The sequence below is a fragment of the Carassius gibelio genome, chromosome B2 (genome assembly GCF_023724105.1).
Source record: "Carassius gibelio isolate Cgi1373 ecotype wild population from Czech Republic chromosome B2, carGib1.2-hapl.c, whole genome shotgun sequence".
NCBI classification, from domain to species: domain Eukaryota; kingdom Metazoa; phylum Chordata; class Actinopteri; order Cypriniformes; family Cyprinidae; genus Carassius; species Carassius gibelio.
In genome coordinates, this window is record NC_068397.1 from 1067634 (window position 1) to 1085983 (window position 18350).

The following is an 18350-nucleotide window of genomic DNA, read 5'->3' on the forward strand; positions in this document are numbered from 1 at the left end:
GAGAAGCTCGCAGGCAATCTTTTACTGTCTATGAGGCTATCGGGGGGACGTGGAGGCATAAAGTCAAGGGAGATAATTAATCAGAATACTTACCAAAATGTGCTCCTGTTCACGCTCGGAATCTCTGGAAGATTCGGTGGGTGATTCAGATTTCTCTTGGCACAGCGATTAGAAGAGTAACAGGTTGCTCACATGACATCTACGTCATCATGCTCAGTTTGAGTCTGCGCAGTACGCCCGACCCCCAGGAAGTGTGTGCTTCTAAAGCCCCTTTCACACTGCACGTCGGACCCGCAATATTTCTGGAACATTGCCGGGTTGCCTTCTGTGTGAAAGCAACCACGTCCCGGGATTGATTCCCACATTGAACCCGGGTCGGGGACCTAGTAACAGAATAGTATATTCTGTCTGGAAAAAAGTCACATTTTAAAGAAGACTGACTTCTACTTAGAAATGTAGACAGTGTAGTGAAAAAGTACACAATTTGTCTTCTAAATGAAGTGAAGTTAAAGTCATCAATTTCCAGAATAAATAACAGTCAAGTAAAGTATAGCCTACAGATACTCAGAAAGTGTATACTTAAGTACAAAATGAGAGTAAATATGCTTCGTTACTGTCCAACACTGCGTTGATCTCTCTATATCACATGACCCAGAGCTTCAGTAAGCCACTCCCACAGCCAGCACACACACACACACACAGATCCTGATCATTCCGCTGAAGAAAGCAGCGCTAATCACGAAGGAGCGAGTCCCGGAGGAACGACTGAATCTACCGAACGATGGAGTTTCTGAAAGACAAGAAAGAAGACGCGATCGATGCAGAAACCCACGACGAGCAGAGAGGTGTGTGATATTAACATCATTAGTGATCGACCGATATTGGTTTTTTATAACCGATACCGATACCGATTATTTGTATGTTTATGTACCCGATAACCGATATGCAGAACCGATATTTATTTACTGTTATACTTCTGTTTCTGACAATTATTACAACACAAATGAGCTGAAAAAAACATTTTATTTATAACAATCCCTCCCCCCTTGCATACAAAAAAAAAAAACATTATATTTATACACAAATAAATAGAGGGGTCTGAGTCCAAAAAATGTAAGCGCACTGTTACTAAGTGTCTTTGTTTTAAAATAAAAGCTTTGATGAGGTAAAAAAAATAAAAACAGGTAAAAAAATAAAGCACTAAAATGATTCTAACATATTGGTGGGGGCGGGAGGGCTATTTAGGAGTGCATAGCTATTTACTCCCAGTTAAGCAGAACTAGGTTTTAGTGTAGAAAACAGAGTCTTTCAGCATTCTGCCCTGTAAGCCTGCTTCCTTCAAAAATGTCATGCAGTGGCCATGCATGAGGCTTCCTGATCATCAACCCAGTCAGGTGCTGAGCAATATGAACGAACTTTTTTTCCCGAGACTATATAAAGTTAAACAGCACTTGTCAGTTGGCATTTTATGATCTAGATTCAATCTAACGTTAGATCATGAAATGCCAACTGACAAAGTGCTGTTTGACTATAATTTAATCAACCGCGATCGCGCATGGAGATAATAAATAATTAATTTCCACAAAGCGGTATATGTAGCCTATATTTGTATTAGCGAAATAATTGTTATGTAGTAAATGATAATATAATCTAGGGTGTTTAAACAAGATAATCTTGTCAAAAGTTTCATTCAGTGGCATTGCTTGAGGCTTCCTGATCATCAACCCAGGTGCTGAGCAATATGAACGAACTTTTTCCCCCGAGACTATATAAAGTTAAACAGCACTTGTCAGTTGGCATTTTATGATCTAAATTTAATCTAACGTTAAATCATGAAATGCCAACTGACAAAGTGCTGTTTGATATATATATATATATATATATATATATATATATATATATATATATATATATATATATATATATATATATATATATATATATATAACTTAATCAACCGCGATCGCGCATGGAGATAATAATTAATTTCCACAAAGCGGTAGGCTATATTTATATGTGTATTAGCGAAATAATTGTTATGTAGTAAATGATAATATAATCTAGGGTGTTTAAACAAAATAATCTTGTCAAAAGTTTCATTCAGTCGCCGTGCTTAAGCCTCCAGATCATCCGTCAGTTGCTAAGCAATATGAACAAACTTTCTCTTCTAGACTAATGGTGAGCAAATACAACAGATAGAGAATTAAATTCAACGCTTTTATTTTCAACATGCACTCATTCTTGTCTGTTTTATTTAATTCATGTAAAGATACCCTTATGAAAATTAACCATGGTTTTACTACAAATAAAACCAAAAAACCATGGTTACTGTAGTTAAACCATGGTAACCACAAATTAACCATGGTTTTGATATATTAACCATAGTTTAACCATGGTATTTGTAGTAAATCTGTGGTTTTACAAATGGCAGTCAATACGCCAAAAAACCATGGTTTACTACAGTTTTACTATAATAAAACCATGGTTATTTTTCGTAAGGGTACGTCTTTATTGGGGCAGGACATGATGAATTACACTACGTGACTCAATGAGTTCGTCTCAATTGTTTAGAAACAAGCTGCATAAATTAACTATATCAGGAATTTATGTCTCAGATCTCATTTGTGCATGTCTGTTATGTTAAATAAAGTTGATTAATTAAAGCAAACCAAGTAGAACATATATTTACCTGTGCACTGAGTTGTTGTTGACTGATCTCCTCAGACACCCGGGCTGCAATGGCGGAAATCTCAAAACGGCCACAAGATGGCGCCGTAAATCGGCGAATCCGATATTACAAAACGTCTCAGGTTACGAATGTAACCATGGTTCCCTGAGAGGGAACGAGACACTGCGTCCTCTGAAGGGACACTATGGGGAACACCTCGTCGTGACCCGTGTCTGAAGCATACTTTGAAAAACGCCAATGTGTTGGCCGGCGACAGCCTCTGACGTCGCTACCGGCGCGACTATAAATACGCGCCCGTAGGACCCGTCACTTATCTTCTTCGTGAAGCTTGCGTCCGAAGCATGGCAGGGAGCTAGAGGACGCAGTGTCTCGTTCCCTCTCAGGGAACCATGGTTACATTCGTAACCTGAGACGTTCCCTGTCAAGGGAACTTCGAACTGCGTCCTCTGAAGGGACACTATGGGGAACAGTATACCCACGCCGCCATGCTGAGGGGAGTGCAGGCCAGAATCATGGCAAACACTAAGTACCAACTCTACCATTTCACCGGGAGTCGCCCCTGGGACGGTTCGACGGCTGTCCATGACATTATCCCTTATGGCCAAAGGCCTAAGCTACATAGCCAACTTACCTGAAGGGCCTCGGCCCGGGGTAGAGCTGAAGGCTTGGAATAAGGAAAGATTCCTTTAAAGGGATACGGCTAAGAACTTAGCACTGTTTATTACCAAGTCTTGCCTGTCACAAAGGAGGGGCTCTCGTGGCACTCTGATAAGAGCAGCTCGTAGATGGAATGGCCCGGGAGCAGAGCAATTGGAGGACGGAACATACAGATGAAGCCTCGGCCACGCCTGTACCATGGCGTCCAGCCCCAATGGAGCTGGATGAGTCAGAGGAAGCCAGAGGGGATAGTGCGACGCTCTCTTGAGCCGCAAAACCGATCCACCCAGGTCTGGCCAATCTCTCTAACTCTACTTCAACACCTTGGTGCGAAGGCGCCATTCCCCGAGCCTCAGCCCCTGCCTCAGCAGGATGTCTGCTCTCACAGTGCGTCTCAAAACAGTATGTAGTACTGGAGCGCTCTGATGAAAAAAACGAGAATTCAGTCTCCCATGAGAGGAGGACTCCGAGCTCCGAGCAGCATGCTCATAGGCGACCCTTTTAGAAAAGGGGAGCGCTGCTAAACTACCGCGAGAATTGCCCACACAGCCCCCCATGTTAAGGGGCGGTGCTTGAGGTGTATAACAAATACACACTGGTTGGATGAAGCCCAAGGAACCCCGGGGCTAATCATCTTAAGAAAGGGAACGAAGCGGAGCGCGTAACCCTTACCGTACAGGATTTTAGAAAGTGCGCAGAGCCTTGCGTGCACACTTACCACTTACGTGGATTTGAGACAGTGCGCAAAGTGTTCACGTGCACACTGACCACCATGTGGTTTTGAGAAAGTACACAGGCTTAGCGTGTGTACAGAAAAAAAGTTACCTGACAACCACTGTATGTGGGAGCTCACCTTCAGAGAGACCTGTGAAGCCTACTATCTGATAACCACAATATGTGGGAGTTCACCAACAGAGAGGCCTAGAGAGGCCTACTACCAGTTACCTGATAACAACCTCAGTGGAAGTTAATATGGAACTCGACTCCAGGGAGGCCTGGTGAGGCCTACTACCTGACAACCACAAACCGTGGGAGCTTGTTTTTTTTTTGTTTTTGTTTTTTTTAGTGGAAACGCACAGCATGTGGGAGCTAAATCTCCAGGGAGGCCTGGTGAGGCCTACTACCTGACAACCACAGTATGTGGGAGCTCACCATCAGAGAGGCCTGGTGAAGCCTACTATCTGAAAAGACCACAATATGCGGGAGTCCACACAGCCCCTCATGTTGAGGGAAGCGATGCTTGGGGTGTATAACAAATACACACTGGTTGAATGAAGCCCAAGAAACCTCGGGGCTAATCATCTTAAGAAAGGGAACGAAGCGGGGCGCGTAACCCTTACCGTATAGGATTTTAGAAAGTGCGCAGAGCCTTGCGTGCACACTTACCACTTACGTGGATTTGAGACAGTGCGCAAAGTGTTCACGTGCACACTGACCACCATGTGGTTTTGAGACAGTACACAGGCTTAGCGTGTGTACAGAAAGGTTCCTAAGCATCGCAGAGGCGCTGGATCGCACGGGAGAGGCGAGCTCCAACCCTCAAGCGAGGGGAGCATCACCTGAGGCAGTACATACAGAAGGACTCCGTAACTACCACCTCCCCGGATGCGCCAAGCGGCCAGGCGGCCCCTCAGGGTGACCTGGCCGGATATCCATGATATTCCCTGCAGTGCTATGCCAGTTCTGACGATCAGCCAGGCTCCTCGGGAGGGGTGTGGGACGAGCAACCGCAGAGCGCTTGCTTCCCGCACGTGGAACTCGCTCCGCGGTGGGTGTCGCGCCCTGGGGGGGGCGAACCCACGCGGCACGGCCGCCTGCCGAAAGCGTGTGATCGTGGCCAGAGCACAAGCCTGGAACTGAGCACTGTAAAAGGAAACTCACAGAGTCTGTTAGAAGACATAACCACCAGCAACATAACACCCATAAGCAGAAAGGGTTACATACTCACCCACCCTCCTGTACTGGAGTCCCGCTTTACGGGGCGTCCCCTTTTGGTCCGGACCGTCAGTAAGGAGGTCACTATGAAAATAGGACCAACCAAAAACATAATAGGTCCAGGATAGGAGACTGTTATGTGAGAAACTTTCCACCTAACCACGATCAGGTGGAGCGCTGGTGGCTACAGGGGAATTAGGCAGGGGAGAAATGAAACAGAATTTAAAAACATCTAAAAGGAAGTGACAAACTCCTAGGTATCGCTCTGATCCAGACGAGAACGCTGCCCCGTCTGAATCACATCCTTCAGACCCTGCTTAGCTGTTCGTGACCCGCGATTCCTCTTGCCCCTGCCCTCAGGCGGGGGAGGAGCACGAGCCGCGACACTAGCCTTCTGCGCCCGTCTTCGATCCTCAGATCGAGATGGGCCAGGACCCCTTTGTTGTTCGGGCTCTGCTACTGCGTATGATTTACCATTTAAGCGGGATGTATCCTGGAAGGGCTTAGATGGCAAAGAGGGAGATTTTAGAGAGGATGTTCCCCCACTGAGAGATAGCAAGCCAGCATCTCTTCTACAGGGGGCATCCTCTCATAGCCGTCCTCGTGCATGCCATCGATATCAGCATAACTCGTATGCTGAAACCGATGGATGCAAGAGAAAACGGCCTCTTCCATTCCTTTTCAACTTCTGCATGTAAGTCAGGCAAGAATGGAAGGCTCACCTGGGCTGCGGGCTATGGTCAGAAAAATAACACTCATCGAGTCTACCTCGCGACGTTACCTTTCTGGCACACTTCCATGGCAAGTTTATTTATTTTTATTTTATTTAAAAAAAAATATATATATTTTTTTTTTTTTTTTTTTTTTTTTTGCCGCGGCGCGATCCATAACCTCTAACAGCTCCCCTTACGCAGAGCAGGAGAAATGAGCGGCTCAGCCTCAGCTTCTTCACCACTCTCAAATATCTCCTGCTCTTTCTGGTTAGAACCCAGCAGAGCACTAACTTCAGTGTCAGAAAGGGTTAATGACAACGCATCTTCCTCTCGAAGTTCGCTCTCGTTTGCCGCCGGAGAGTGTGAGAGGAAAGTCCCTCTCTAAACTCCTCAGCGAGATCCACCTGCGATCCCCACGAGCTCATTCTCCTCCGTGCCTCGGCAACGGCGGGTCCTGAGCCGCGAGATCCAGATGACAAACGAGAGCGGAGCTTTTCCACAGAAAAACGCTCGCAGTGCGCGCAGATTGCCCCCTCAAGGACATCGCGCGCGTGCTCTTTGCCCAAACAAGAGACGCAAAGACTGTGTGTGTCATCAGGTGTCAAATAACGCTGACATGGATGCACACACTGTTTAAACGCCTTGCTAGTGGATGCCATGATAACCATAATAGATCGCTCTTACCATTCTGGTCGTTTCTCAGATGCACGCTTCAAACAAAACAGTCAATGAAGACGAAGAAGATAAGTGACGGGTCCTACGGGCGCGTATTTATAGTCGCGCCGGTAGCGACGTCAGAGGCTGTCGCCGGCCAACACATTGGCATTTTTCAAAGTATGCTTCAGACACGGGTCACGACGAGGTGTTCCCCATAGTGTCCCTTCAGAGGACGCAGTTCGAAGTTCCCTTGACAGGGAACCGATACCCGATTATGGAAAAATGCTTAAATATCGGGAAAAATATCGGTAAACAGATACATCGGTCGATCACTAAACATCATCTCTATTCACTCTTGTTACAGAGATCTCCAGCGTTATATCTTTGTGTCAGTGTGTTTGCAGAAACAGTACAGTGATAGTAGCGCAGGTCGTTATCTAAAATATTAAACCCACGAAAATTAATCATGGCTTTAGTGTTTTTGGCGCTTTGATTAATATTTGTGTTACCAAAGTTTTACTACAAACCCCTGGTCAAACTGTGGTTAGTGTAGCGAGACCATATGCTTCCTTTGTGGATACAATGGTTTGTAACCAATGTTTTATTTGTAGTTAAGCTGTGGTTAATGTTCCGTGTGTAACTTGAACAATCTCTCCTATGGAAAGCCAAATGGATCAGAATACGCGTGCTTTTCAGAATCAGAATCAGAATGAGCTTTATTGCCAGGTATGTTTACACATACGAGGGATTTGTTTTCGTGACAGAAGCTCCGCAGTACAACAGAATGACAGCGACAGAACAAAAAACACATAATAAAAGAATAAAAAATACAAATAAGTAGATAGTGAATGACAATATACAAATGACAATTGTAGGCAGGTATATTACAAAATGAAGTTATGTATGTAAATATATATTGTGTGCAAAATTTAAGTGTATACTAAGTATGTGTGTTAGATAAATAAAGTGTATGTGTATATAAATATAAAGTGTAGTGTGTTCGCCGTTATTATCAGCTGTTCATAAGATGGATTGCCTGAGGGAAGAAACTGGTCCTGTGTCTTGTCGTTCTAGTGCTCAGTGCTCTGTAGCGTCGACCAGATGGACACAGTTCAAAGAGAGAGTGTGCTGGATGTGAGGGGTCCAGAGTGATTTTGACAGCCCTTTTTCTCACTCTGGATAAGTACAGTTCTTGAATAGATGGGAGAGTTGAACCGATGATTCACTCAGCAGTCCGGACTACTCTCTGTAGTCTTCTGAGGTCAGATTTAGAAGCTGAGCTGAACCAGACAGTTACTGAAGTGCAGAGGATGGATTCAATGATGGTGGAGTAGAACTGTTTCAGCAGCTCCTGTGGCAGGTTAAACTTCCTCAGCTGGCGGAGAAAGTACAACCTCTGCTGGGCCTTTTTTACGATGGAGTCAATGTGAATGTCCCACTTCAGGTCCTGAGAGATGGTGGTGCCCAGGAACCTGAATGACTCCACTGCAGTCACAGTGCTGTTCATGATGGTGAGTGGGGGGAGTGCAGGGGGGTTTCTCCTGAAGTCCACGATCATCTCCACTGTTTTGAGCGTGTTAAGCTCCAGGTTGTTGAGAGTGCACCAGACAGCCAGCTCTTTTACCTCCTGTCTGTAAGCAGACTCGTCACCGTCCTGAATGAGGCCGATGAGTGTGGTGTCATCTGCAAACTTCAGGAGCTTGACAGAGGGGTCCTTAGATGTGCAATCATTAGTGTACAGGGAGAAGAGCAGCGGGGAGAGAACGCAGCCCTGGGGAGCTCCGGTGCTGATTGTACGGGTGCTGGATGTATATTTTTCACTTTTCAACGTCATATTAATTTTAAAACGCTGTTTTTATAACGCAGCCAGGCGTTAAATAAGCGCCGTTACGCGATAAGTTAACACCACACGCCGATAGACGTTAAGTTAACGAGACACGCCACTTAAGATGCAGATTTATTTACTCATCTACATGGACAAACCTCTCATGGCAGAGACGTGCGGGTTTGTTTACTACATAGACTGAAGCACGTGACGCTTCCATTAATTTCAGCTTCAGAGTTCTCTCTCCATCAAGCGATCTGTACTTTTCATTCCATCTCAATGGACACACAGCGCACCTGTATTTGATGCTCTGTAAACTCTGGTGCTCGACTCTCCGTCGCTTTACTGATAGCGCTGTTTCTCACACATGCAAACAGAGAGAGAGCGAGAGTCTTACCACGCTGAATCGACACGCTATATGTAAACTATATTCTTTGTTGTCTTCTCCTGTCAAAATAATGGAGTTCATTTAGGATTATTCATATTTTTCGAACAAGAAGAAGATATGCCGGTTTTTCCAGTAGTGGGCGGAGCTAATGTGCAAATGGCAATTTAATTGGCTGGCGCTGAATAGTACCGTCCCTGTATTGATTTCAGCAAATCAAATTAAATTTGGGGCAAACTTGTTTACTGTTTTTCATAATTATATAATTTGTAGTAAAACTTTAAACACAATTGTAAAAAAGAATGGCATTGGTTTTATTTTTAGTGCTAAAAAGTTTTAATTTTATTTTTTTATTTGCATATTTATGTGTTTTGCTTTGGTACCGAAATTGGTACCGAGAACCATGGATTTTCACTGGTATCGGTACCGAATACTGAAATTTTTGTACCTTTTGGACCTTCATATTCGCTACTGGGTGGACGACCACGTCCAGTCACGATACTTCGGCTCGCAGTTCATGGGTTAAAGGGAAAATTTATACAGATTTGACATTTTCCCCTCATACTTCTGTCAGAATGGGTACAAAGTTGGCATTGAATTTCATTTAAAATGGTATTAAAAAGGTCTTAAAAAGCCTTGAATTTAATTTGGAGGATCCTGGGGGTACCCTGGATAAAATGGGGCACTGAATAAAACTGCCGATTTTGTCAAATAGGGTGTCAAATTTCACGCGACCTCCCCTGCATCAGATAGCAGACATGTAATTCTTAATCTCTTAACTCAAAAAAACGTCATGCTCCTTAACAAAATCTTCGAGAGCGCACTGAATCAGTGCGAAAAAAGCGGAGCTAGTGTGAAAGTGAGCCATTTTATCTGACCAATGTTGTCAACGTCAGCGAGTATTGGCATTATATTATTATTATTATCATTATTATTATTATCTAATGGCATCAATAAAGCTTCAATAAACCCGCAATGAAGTGTTGGGACTTCTATTCGCGGACACTGATTCTGAAGGGGAATATCTGCATTCAGAAGATGACGGTGATACTGAAAGTGAAAGTATAGCCCTACACCAAGCACAAACGGTGAATCCTTTGCCCAATGTAAATGGTCCTTTGCCAAATGTCAGAGGTGTGAACAATGTTTGCAGGGGTCGGAGTGTTCATCACGAAATTAGCAGGCGTGTTATTGTTGCAGGGACGAGGCGGGAGATTATTTCCGCGCTAGACATGTATATTTGTCTTCTGACCGCACCTCTTTGCAATCGCGGTGACAGTATTGTAGTGGAGACTGTCTAATGCCACTGGGTGTGTTAGACGAGGTCGAAGTATTCATAGGACAATTAGGAGGAAAGGTGGAGAGTTGCAATGACACTGACAGTAGTCCGAGCTGTGCACACTCGGCGCGTGCGCGAGGCAGATCTGGCCGCGCTGCTCATAGCAGAAGCAGAGGTGATGTGACACGGGGCATAGATTTTGAACTAAAAAGGTCTTGTCTACTTGTGTTTGTGTGTCATATGAATAATATATATGTGCCCCATACATGGAATCAGAGTGCTTGCTGCATGTAGTAAACTGAAAATCCCAACCGCTACATGCATTCGGTTTGTTTCTACCATTTATTAGTAATGATTTACACAGTTTGTTTACTACTTAGCTACTGTTGTGAAATGGAAAATCAATAATCGCTAATCGAGAATCGTTAATAATCTGAAATCGACTGTAATCGAATCGGGACTTCAATCATCGTAATCGAATCGGGAAATCAGACAGATTAACCACCCCTAGTAATTAATAGTTATTATATGATGCAGTCACACGCAATATTTGTTAGTTCTGTTGTTGATTCAGGCTTCGCATCATCTGAGGTCCTCTGAGGGTCAGCATCATCTCTTCTCAGGTGTTCTGGATCCAGACTGGAGCTTGTGTAAATCCTAGTTACCAAAACATAGAAACAAAATAGAGACATCATTAGCATAGCTGCTGATCCAACAAACTAAAATTAGTTTAACCCAAGCTAATGAATAAAAATGCACATTTGATCAGATGCAACTACACTCACAATTTAAAAGATACATTATTCGAATGCTTGGCGAAAGAGATGTGTTTTTAATCTAGATCTAAATGGAGAGAGTGTGTCTGAACCCCGAACATTATCAGGAAGGCTATTCCAAAGTAATATTATTATTTTATTATTATATTATATTTTGAGTAGGCTATCATTTCAATTTAATAAATATTTGGTAATAGTTTCATAAAAATAGATTATGATTTAGTGATTTAGAATTGGTGGTGGGTTAATCATTGACTCGCTATATTTGTTCAGAAATACAGATTCATTCAAAACGTTGTTCGGAAACGGCTGTGTGTTTGTTTGGAGATGCACCGCGATCAGCTGTGACTTTGTTTAGCCGCGTTTCCACCACAGGAACTTTACACAGGAACTAGGGACTTTGGCCTGGTACTTGGTGTGTTTCCACCGCAGGAACCAGGAACTAAATAAAGTTCCGGGTAAAAAAATGCCCCTCAGAAAGTCCCTGCCGGCGAGGTGGTACTTTTTCAAAGTACGGGGCTGGGCTTTGGCGCTAAACATCTTGATTGGTTGATTCCCGCAGCATTGGTTGAGTTTAACCACTATTTATTCGGATCAACATTTTCAAAATATTACTGTTATTGTGTCATGAAATGTAATTTTAAAAGTATTTCAGGCGAGAATGTAGTTGTTTAAAACTCAAATCTGTTGTTTATTTATAAAGACAGCGATTATTTAAAAATGTGTTTCGCCGATCTCTGAGACGGTGAGCTCCACTCGATCAGCGGGAGCTCAGTCCTCATGTATCCACCGAGAAGCAGCCTCTCCTGGGATGCCTAACCTGATTTTACCAAGTGAGACATGTTCCTGGGACAACATCGTTGTTGACCCTGGAACAACATTGTGATTAACCAATCAGATTTGAAGAACCAGTTTATAGATTTTGTGAAGTTTATGCTTAAAATCAGTGTTTGGTGCTTGTACATCAGTGTCATTCATCTATCATTTCCTCTGATTTTAGGGATTACTCATGGTTAACGTTAGGTTTAGTTGTAGGGATATGGTTAAGAATATATTTTTGGAGTAAAATGTTGTTCCAGGGTCAACAAAATATGTTGACCTAGGAACACATAGGACTTGGCAAAATCAGGACGTGCCTCCTGGGATAGATCTTCTGATGTGTGCCGCTGGCTCTGATGTGTCTTTAGTGGTTAAACATAAAATATAATTCAGCTGCGGGGTAAATCTAACAGGTTTTCTTTGGTCTATATTCAATTCATCTATATGTTAAAATGAAAATAAAAAAGGCAAATTTATATAATATTTTGTTTCATTGTAATGGCTGCATATACACATATCTCTGAACTAAGTACATTTCTGCAGCTGTTATTATGTTTAAATGAAACGAAAGGAGACAGTGGTATTTGATATCCTATTTCATTTTATTGTAAATATACAGTAAGAAAAATTACAGTAGCGGAGGTGAGCTGACTGACACTGCTGTTTATAGATTCACTGGACTTGCGTTGTCGCAGACATCACACTCTTGAGACAAATGCACAAAGTCTGAACTAACTACTGAGGATGCACGTCCAAAATCAGCGTACTTTTTTTTTTTTTTTTAATCAGCGGTACTTTGTATTGAGAAACGCGCGCAGACCTACGTCACCAGTCTATTTGCCTAATCTTCCCGGTACTTTACACCGCGGTGGAAACACAGAAAGCAACAGGTCTGGGGGGAAAAAGGTTTCTGGGAAAAAAAGTTCCTGGTACAAATGTTCCGGGTAATTTCGGTGGAAACGCGGCATTTTAATTTGTTTTTAAGAAATAGAGCAAATTACGTGTTCCTGAAATTTAAGTCCATATGTTCAGGGGCACCTGCAGGATTTTTTCCGAGGGAGCCCTCTCTACACTGTTTGTTATGATGAATATAAGGTTTGAAACAACATTGGGTTGAGTAAATGTAAATAAACATAATTTCTGTTTTTGTGAAACTATCGCCAACTATTTATTAAAATGAAATGATAGCCTACTCCAAATATAATATAATAATAATAGAGCCCGACCGATATATCGGCCGGCCGATATTATCGGCCGATATGAGCTTATTGCATTTAAATCGGCATCTGCGTTTATAACGGCCGATGGAACATGAGAAACGGAGTCTCATGCTTTACTCATGTTATGAGTGTTGCATAGTTTACCCACCAGAGGGAGCTCTGCAGCTCCAGAGTTGACAACAGCGCCAGAAATCCACTAGCGAAGAAAGCGATCAGCCAAGCCAGCCACGGAGATTTTTTTTCTGTTTTGACGGTGAGTCTGTCGTTCTTCATGTGAAATGATTTAGTTCATACACTGTATATACAATGATGTGGTAGTTCTAGCTAACGGTCCTATCATTATCACTTATAAATATTCTGTAACATCACTTACAGCCACTAATGCATTGCTATATTAGATTAGCCACGAAGCTAATACCATGTTTATCAGTGGAAGAGCGCGAACATTAATAAGATGTCAAACTATAACGTTATCGTTTAACTTATTCTAAATATATCTGCAGTGTTTCCCACATAATGACCGGGTAACTGTGGCAGGGGGGCAATGACTAGAAGTTATGTACGTGCCTCGAAAAAACAACAGCTGTTATGTTATTGAATGAATTCATTAAAAATAGGTCATTGCACTTACATCAAATCACGATATTGACGAATATCTGTAAGTATTAAGACGGAATAGTCTGTTTAAATATGAATCCTGCATGTTCTGCGTGTCTCTGTTAATGAATGGTGCAGAAGCGCCTCTTCATTCATTAAACACACGTAAGCGCGCATTAAGCTCGCGGTGAATTCAGCGTCCGCTGTCTCACTAAATAAGCACGTGAACACATGAACAACATCTCCAGAACTGCTCTGACAGTCACTTCATGAGCATTTGACCGTTTGATTTAAGTAAAAGCAGCATCACATCACACACACAGAACTGTAAATGTACGCCAACCCGTCAAAATAAAAGTCCAGTTAAAGGCTGTTGTTCAGCAGAATGTACAAAAGCCTATCATAGACTCGATTACTAAAATATTCGATATTTACAGCCTTATGTTATTCTAACGCTAATATAGCTTCCTTTTTAGCAGGCCCCTTAAATGCTTGCTATTAACGTGATTGAAGGTGGTTCTTCTCAAAATTGACAGCGGTGTGTTCATGACACTAACGTTAACCATTCAACTTTGACTAGATGCGTCAGAAATGATTAACCAGAGGGGACATGTAAATAAATGTGAGCTGAACAAGCGCTTTTTTTTATTTATTTATTTTTTACAGATTGTTTCAAAGCAGCTTTAAAGACATAACAGGAAAATGTTGTAATATTGTTAAATAGAAGTAGGTAATAGGTAATACCTATTGGTTGACAAATAAAAAATATATATATTTCTCATTTTTGCCTATGTAGGAGATCCCTGTTTATTATAATTCTAATTCTAATGATGACACGAGTAATGATACATGGTGATATTATGAATACACATGCTTATTCTTTCTCTGTCTCTTTCTGCCCTACAGATGGCTGAAAAAGGTGAATGCTGTAGCAGCAAAGTGTGGGACTACTTCTGCAAATACTTTAACTTTAGTATTATAATTTATTTACAGAACACACACAGACTGTTAAAACCAGCTTCAACTGGAAGAAAGTAAAAGTGTTAAATGTTTAAAATCAGACTGTTTTTTTGACCATTAAAAAATATATACTTTTGATGTGCAATTGTTTAGTCATTGAGACTATAATCTAAGGCTTTTTTTTTTTTACATAATCTCTTCTGGAAAATGGTTTATACAGCCCACATACATAGAACAGGCAGATATTTTGCTATTGAATGTTGTGTAAGTGCAGTATATAGGAAATGGGTCTAATATCCAGTTTATTTTCAAAATCAAAATATCGGCTTATAAATCGGCTCTTTTCGAGTTAATATCGGCATCGGCCCCCAAAAATCCATATCGGTCGGGCTCTAAATAATAATATAATAATATTACTTTCTCATTAATTTAACTGTTGAATAAAATAATTTCCAAATTTGCACTCATTCGTGCCTGGGGTGATAACTTTATGAGACAAAAGCTAAATGTATAATTGTAAGGGCTATCCTTGCCATCTTCGCGCTCTTGCACATTGGATGCTCTAACTTAGCCGAAGATATCTTTAATGCAAAAGTGCGGCAGCAAGTCGTCCTTCAGTGCTGTACACTTTGTTGGGAATTTTATATGGATCCAAACCATTAATAGTGCCAATTTAGTTCACATACCGGTCTCTGACATCCTATTTAGCGTATCCCTGTAAATCCCACAACTTTTTTGCGATTTTAACATATTTTTTCTTTCTCCCAACTCTGCTTCTTCTCGTTCAACTTGCTGTATGTTTACATTCACGAGGCCATCAACATAGCCGCCACATCCCAAAATGCAATATAGAAAATAATGTGCATGAAAGTATACCTTTGTCTTAAAAATTAAGATTCACAGGAATGTATAAAAGGCAAATGTGCATGTGTGCAAAATTTAATTGATTGTTTTTTTTGTAAGTAAATATAATTTGTTCCTTTCAGACCTGATAGAAGTAGAGGAGGAAACTGAAGAACAGAGTGAACTTGAAGAAAATGAAGAACTGAGTGACGCTGAAGAGAAAAGTGAAGGAGAGATTAAAAAAACTTCACAAAAAAGAACTCAGAGAAATGGAGCTAGAAAGCCATGCACCTGCCATCAGTGTGGAAAGAGTTTCACATGTAAGGGAAGCCTGAAGGATCACATGAGGATTCACACTGGAGAGAGACCTTTCACGTGCAAGTACTGTGGAAAGAGTTTTAAACACAGAACAAGCCTTACAGAACACATAAGAATGAGATCATTCACAGTCAAGTGAAGCCGTTTCACTGTGCTCCATGCGGGAGGAGTTTCAGCGAAATGTCAGAACTTAGAAGACATTTAAAGTCCTTCATGCATAATAAATACCTGCCCCTAGCGAAATTCATGCTCCAGAGTGGTGCCTCAGACCATGGTTTGCCCTCAGGAATGAATATGTCCTTCACTAAACCACACTTCCCGCAGTGAAGATCCAGCTGTTTTGAAAAAAGTCTGTAGAAGGGGGATTAATGTATTAAAGACATAATTAAAACATGTCTATTGCAGTAAACGGATGGTTTAAAATTCAGAAGTAACAACATTTTTAAATGATTAAAATTACTTGTTTATATTACCATATAATTACAAGGTCTGTGTCTTATTACTACACCTTAAAGGTATCACATCCATCACAAGTGCAGTATGGAGTACCACAAGGCTCAGTACTAGGACCATTTCTTTTCACGCAGTGCATGCTAGCCTTGGGAGATAGCATCAGGAAACATGGTGTTACCTTTCAATGCCTTTAAATTCTGCAAATTGTATCCATAGTACAAACAATAAATGTGTTTTTTGATGAATGTGCTGTGAGGTCACTGTATTCCGCACCTCTTTTCCTCTTTTTAGGATAAGAGATAGGAGAAAATGATTGTCACTGTGCATGCACAAAGAAATTGGTGGAGCAAACTCCAGGTGCCTTCTTGATACAGCACAAAATAATCATAAATGAATACCAGAAGGCATGCTGATGAAAATCTAAATAATTAAATAAAATGTATGTTTAATGTAATTGTTAAATCAGTGCTTATAAAAAAATAAAAAAATCTTGTGATTAAAGCTTGTGAATCGCCATAACAGTCTCAACATAAATTTTACCTCAGAAAAGCCAACAATATAAATGTAACAGCATTGTTTTATTTTTCATAAATCAGTCAGTTAACAGAGTTGGATCTACTTCAAACTTGAGAATGTTTTAATTGCTGTTTTATAAGTTCAATTTGAAGAATGAAATGTTGGAAGCAAATTTTTCTTGTAGATTGAATTTTCACATTAACTTCATTCACTCAATATAACTACGATTCTTTTATCTGTCCAATTATGTATGTTAATATTTATTAAGTTATTAAAGTGCAACTAAAATGGTACCATGTGTACTACTGCAAGTAAACACAATCTTGGTACAGCAGTGTAAAAAAAAAAAAAAAAAAAAAAATCAACAACCTTAATAATTTTAGTTTCTCTGGGGGTTCTGAGTTTCATCCACAGTGTCCTTGTTTAATGTGTATTCTCAATAGAAAGAATGGACAGTTTCAATATTCTGTTCTGTAATGTGGTGCTCCACAAATTATATTTAATATTTTTTTATTAGCTTCAGATTTGAAAATTTGATTTTAAATGATGCAGATGTCGTTGAAGATAGGTGAGACAGAGTTCTGATTCTAACTAGCTACCAAACCGCACATTGTTATTTTTATTATTAACATTAAATTCAATTCAAGTTTATTTGCATAGTGCTTTTTATGATACAAATCACTACAAAGAAACTTTACAGAAAAATGTAGTTTCTACAATATTCAGTAGTAGCTTATAAGTGGTGACTGTCAGTTTGTGCACGTTTGACAGGATTTTTCATAAAAATGAATACAAGACGTAGTCAGCCGGACGATGAACATTATTAACATCAATTATTATATGATGCAGTCACACTTGTAGCAATATTTGTTAGTTCTGTTGTTGATTCAGGGTTAGCATCATCTGAGGTCCTCTGAGGGTCAGCATCATCTCTTCTCAGGTGTTCTGGATCCAGACTGGAGCTTGTGTAAATCCTAGTTACCACGGGATGAAGATCCAGCAGAAACAGAGAAACACATAGAGACACCATTAGCATAACTGCTGATCCAACAAGCTGTTACAACAAAGTAAAATTAATTAGTTTAAAAATAAGAATGTGCATTTGATCAGATGCAACTGCAGTCACAATTTAAGAGACGCATTATTCATATGCTTGGCAAAAGAGATGTGTTTTTAATCTAGATTTAAACAGAGAGAGTGTGTCTAAACCCTGAACATTATCAGGAAGGCTATTCCAGAGTTTGGGAGCCAAATGTGAAAAAGCTCTATCTCCTTTAGTGGACTTTGCTATCCTAGGAACTACCAAAAGTCCAGCGTTTTGTGACCTTAGGGTGCGTGATGGGTTGTAGCGTGGTAGAAGGCTAGTTAGGTACGCAGGAGCTAAACCATTTAGAGCCTTATAGGTAAGTAATGATCATTTGTAACTGATACGGAACTTAATAGGTAGCCAGTGCAGAGACTGTAAAATTGGGGTAATATGATCATATTTTCTTGACCTGGTAAGGACTCTAGCTGCTGCATTTTGGACGACCTGTAGCTTGTTTATTGACGAAGCAGGACAACCACCTAGAAGTGCATTACAATAGTCCAGTCTAGAGGTCATGAATGCATGAACTAGCTTTTCTGCATCAGAAACAGATAACATGTTTCGTAGCTTGGCAATGTTTCTAAGATGGAAGAATGCAGTTTTTGTAACATGGGAAATATG

At 41.0% G+C, this 18350-nt stretch overlaps 1 protein-coding gene across 1 annotated transcript in view; it reads left to right on the top strand.

The window, feature by feature from the left end:
• Positions 1–667: 667 nt before the first annotated feature.
• The window catches only part of LOC127950461 (gastrula zinc finger protein XlCGF7.1), a 49636-nt gene continuing 31953 nt past the window's right edge, over positions 668–18350 (top strand). Inside the window, exon 1 of the mRNA XM_052547544.1 lies at positions 668–845. Within this exon, the coding sequence (XP_052403504.1) occupies positions 782–845 (64 nt within the window). The 5' untranslated portion in view covers positions 668–781. The remainder of the gene's footprint in view (positions 846–18350) is intronic.